This window comes from Tribolium madens, unplaced genomic scaffold, assembly GCF_015345945.1.
Source record: "Tribolium madens isolate multiple individuals breed KSU strain unplaced genomic scaffold, Tmad_KSU_1.1 Scaffold_11;HRSCAF=98;Tcas5.2_LG3b, whole genome shotgun sequence".
NCBI lineage: Eukaryota > Metazoa > Arthropoda > Insecta > Coleoptera > Tenebrionidae > Tribolium > Tribolium madens.
The window spans coordinates 4,769,647-4,774,149 of record NW_025400975.1 but is presented as its reverse complement, the minus strand read 5'-3'; the positions used below and the strand labels follow the sequence as shown (position 1 = coordinate 4,774,149).

Genomic DNA, 4,503 nt, shown 5'->3' with positions numbered 1-4,503 from the left:
GGTGCCAATTCCTGTCTAGAGAATTTTACATTTTTTTAATTTATTTAGCGCATCTGTGAGATGTTAAATGTATACTATTTACAACTGACTTTGTTATGTGATAAAAAGTATGGCTGCTCACTCATCTTGTTGTTTTTTTTTATTTATAAAAAAACATTGGAAATAGTTAGAAGCACTCTTAGAATTAGGCTTAATTTATTTACTTTTTAACGGTAGGAAGGGATGAGGACAGCTGTTTAAATGTATTGTTTTTATGTAATGTGCCTTAAATGAAATGGCCACACAACCAAACTAGTCTTGGTTTTACTCATAAATTAGTTCTTGTTTTTTTTTTCAAGTGTGAGTGGATTTTGTTTTTCTTTCAAACGTGAGGTWATTTCAAGAAAAATTTTTAGCAYCTTTTTTATTTTCTCCTTTTTCATTGCTGTGTTTATGTTACTAGGTAGATTACTAAAGATGAATTTACCTTTAATAAATAAATTTTGTTATGATAATACTGCGTTTTGCTTTCAACCCTAAAAAGTTGTTTAAAAAATAAACTGACATGATGAACAATATTCGTCGGAACAAAACGTTATCCTTTGCGTTTCTGGTATGTTAATGTTTTTAAAAAAAATAATGCTTTTTTAAATTTCGAATACCTCTTTGTCTAATATTCTCAAAATGTGGTAATTTTTAGCAAAACTTTTAATTTTTAAAATCTCGAATATCTCTTTGCGTTCCTGTGATCCTGGTACTCCTGTTACTTTCAAAGTTTTTGCAAATTTTTAGTATTTTGAATACCTCTCTGAGTTTCTGTGAACCTAATACTTTCACAATTTTGCAGTTTGTAACAAAAATGTTCATTCATAAAATCTGGAATACCTCTTTGCATTCCTGTGACCCTAATATAACTCCTGATATTTTCAAAATTTTGAAAGAAAATTTTAATTCTTAAAATCACGAATACCTCTTCGCGTTCCTGTGATCCGGGTACTCCTGATACTTTGCAAATTTTTAACGGTTCTAAATTTGGAATGCTTCTTTGCGTTTCTGTGACCTTAATATTTCAAAAAAATTTCAATTTTTACTTGAATATCTCTACGTTAAAGAGGCTCTCATACAACTGATACTTTCAAAATTTAAAGCTAAAATTTTAATCCTCAAAATCTCGAATACCTCTTTGCATTCTTATTATCCTGGTACTCCTGATACTTTCAAAATTTTTAACGGTTAGAATACCTTTTTGCGTTTCTGTAATCCTGATAATTTCAAAATTTGGTAATTTTTAGCAAAAATTTTAATTTTTAAAATCTCGAATACCTCTTTGCGTTCCTGTGATCCTGGTACTCCTGATACTTTCAAAGTTTTTGCAAATTTTTAGCATTTTGAAATTTTGAATACCTCTCTGGGTTTCTGTGATCCTAATACTACTCCTAATCCTTTCACAATTTTGCAATTTGTAACAAAAATGTTCATTCATAAAATCTGGAATACCTCTTTGCATTCCTGTGACTCTAATATAACTCCTGATACTTTCAAAATTTTGAGAGAAAATTGTAATTCTTAAAATCTCGAATACCTCCTCGCGTTCCTGTGATCCGGGTACTCCTGATACTTTGCAAATTTTTAACGGTTTTAAATTGGAATACTATGCGTTTCTGTGATTCTAACTAATACTATTAAAATTTTGCAGAATTTTAGCAAAAATTTTTATTCCTAAAATCTGAAATACTTCTTTGCGTTACTGAGACCTTAATATTGTTCCTTTCAAAATTTGGTAATTTTTAGCAAAACTTTTAATTTTTAAAATTTGGAATACCTCCTCGCATTCCTGTGATCTTAATACTACTTGTGATCCTTTAAAATTTACCAATTTTTAGAAAACACTTAAATTCTTCAAGTCTGGAATTGCGTCATTGTGTCCCTTATACTTCCAATATTTACAAAATTTTGATTTTGGTAAAGAAGATGCATAATAATAAAAAAACGTTTATTAACTTTAATAGTATATAACAACATACAATAGATTGCACTAAAATTAACTTCATCCATAATTCATCGATTAACAACAATTGTAAGCCATATGAACATAAATAAATAAAATTAGTTCAAATGAATGTATAAAAAAACTTCGATAAAATTCCGTGGCTCGCAAACAGTGTATAAAAAGGTAAAAAAAGAAGTTGCAGTCCATGACCTCACACCACTACAAACTACACATCAGTCGTTGCAGTTACAATTCGTCGTGTTTCGGACCCGAGAACTCTTCATGGGAGATAAACCCATTCTTGTCTTTATCTTCATGTTGGAANTTCTTTGCGTTTCTGTGACCTTAATATTTCAAAAAAATTTCAATTTTTACTTGAATATCTCTACGTTAAAGAGGCTCTCATACAACTGATACTTTCAAAATTTAAAGCTAAAATTTTAATCCTCAAAATCTCGAATACCTCTTTGCATTCTTATTATCCTGGTACTCCTGATACTTTCAAAATTTTTAACGGTTAGAATACCTTTTTGCGTTTCTGTAATCCTGATAATTTCAAAATTTGGTAATTTTTAGCAAAAATTTTAATTTTTAAAATCTCGAATACCTCTTTGCGTTCCTGTGATCCTGGTACTCCTGATACTTTCAAAGTTTTTGCAAATTTTTAGCATTTTGAAATTTTGAATACCTCTCTGGGTTTCTGTGATCCTAATACTACTCCTAATCCTTTCACAATTTTGCAATTTGTAACAAAAATGTTCATTCATAAAATCTGGAATACCTCTTTGCATTCCTGTGACTCTAATATAACTCCTGATACTTTCAAAATTTTGAGAGAAAATTGTAATTCTTAAAATCTCGAATACCTCCTCGCGTTCCTGTGATCCGGGTACTCCTGATACTTTGCAAATTTTTAACGGTTTTAAATTGGAATACTATGCGTTTCTGTGATTCTAACTAATACTATTAAAATTTTGCAGAATTTTAGCAAAAATTTTTATTCCTAAAATCTGAAATACTTCTTTGCGTTACTGAGACCTTAATATTGTTCCTTTCAAAATTTGGTAATTTTTAGCAAAACTTTTAATTTTTAAAATTTGGAATACCTCCTCGCATTCCTGTGATCTTAATACTACTTGTGATCCTTTAAAATTTACCAATTTTTAGAAAACACTTAAATTCTTCAAGTCTGGAATTGCGTCATTGTGTCCCTTATACTTCCAATATTTACAAAATTTTGATTTTGGTAAAGAAGATGCATAATAATAAAAAAACGTTTATTAACTTTAATAGTATATAACAACATACAATAGATTGCACTAAAATTAACTTCATCCATAATTCATCGATTAACAACAATTGTAAGCCATATGAACATAAATAAATAAAATTAGTTCAAATGAATGTATAAAAAAACTTCGATAAAATTCCGTGGCTCGCAAACAGTGTATAAAAAGGTAAAAAAAGAAGTTGCAGTCCATGACCTCACACCACTACAAACTACACATCAGTCGTTGCAGTTACAATTCGTCGTGTTTCGGACCCGAGAACTCTTCATGGGAGATAAACCCATTCTTGTCTTTATCTTCATGTTGGAAKATCTCCTCGACCAACTTATCATGGTCGGCCAACATATTCTTCATTTCTTCACTCGGCGACTCGCCCTCGGCCGCCACCATCTGCTTYTTCAAGTACTCGCTCACCTTTAAACAGATTGTTACCGCAAATTAGACGCAAGCAGAATTATTTACAAAACTATTTACTTCCTCTCGACTTAGCTGATTGTCCTTGTCGTTGTCGATCTCCTTGAAGACGTTAGTGGTCGGCGGGGAGTCCCCGATGTTGATCAACTCAACCTCGAAGATGAGGGTGGCGCCACCTGGGATGACGCTCCCGGCCCCGCGGTCGCCGTACCCCAGGCTGGGAGGGATGGTCAGTTTGCGTTTCTCGCCAACGCACATGTTGAGCAAGCCTTGGTCCCAACCCTTGATCACTTGCCCCACGCCCAGCTGGAAACTGAAGGGTTGGTCGCGGTCCATGCTGGAACAAAAAAATTTGCTTAGGAAAATTCCGGAAACGGTGGGTTAATTGCGGTTAGTTGCCCACTTTCTCCAGTGAAAGTATCAAAATATCATCGATAGTTCCGAGGTACTTATTAATTGTTTAAACAATGATGAATCATTAAGCTTCCTTGATTGGAAGTGAAACCCGAGGGAAATTTTGGGTCATTTAATGAGTTTTGGAATTTTGGTCAAGTTTTGCAATTGAGTTCAACTCTAGCCACGATTGGGCTCTCCCGAAACGTTATGACTTCTTCAAAAGATTTTATTATATTTTTTTTTGTAAGTCTACAAACGTTCTTTTTTCGGTTTCCAATACAAGATTTGTAAAATAGTAGATTACATACCAAGGCGAAATTTGCTGACCAAGGTTAGGGCGAGGTACGATGAAGGTTTGTACAAAATGTCCAAAGTTTTAAGGCCGGCGCACAAATAAATATTTATAATTGATTAAAAAGAATTGCTAGTTCAAAC

The 4,503-nt window shown here is 32.5% G+C and overlaps 1 protein-coding gene across 3 annotated transcripts in view; it reads right to left on the bottom strand.

Moving 5' to 3' along the window:
- Nucleotides 1-1,958: 1,958 nt before the first annotated feature.
- Nucleotides 1,959-4,503, bottom strand: part of LOC123004744 (FK506-binding protein 2) — a 29,627-nt gene continuing 27,082 nt past the window's right edge. The window contains exons 2-4 of one of the 3 annotated variants that reach the window (XM_044398271.1): nucleotides 3,721-4,009; nucleotides 3,561-3,672; nucleotides 1,959-2,286 (exon numbers count right to left, since the gene is read on the bottom strand). In XM_044398271.1, coding sequence (XP_044254206.1) covers nucleotides 2,216-2,286; nucleotides 3,561-3,672; nucleotides 3,721-4,009 — 472 coding nt within the window. In that variant the 3' untranslated portion in view covers nucleotides 1,959-2,215. Of the gene's footprint in view, nucleotides 2,287-3,232; nucleotides 3,673-3,720; nucleotides 4,010-4,503 lie in introns of those variants that run through there. The other 2 variants (XM_044398190.1, XM_044398358.1) reach the window with 2 other exon arrangements.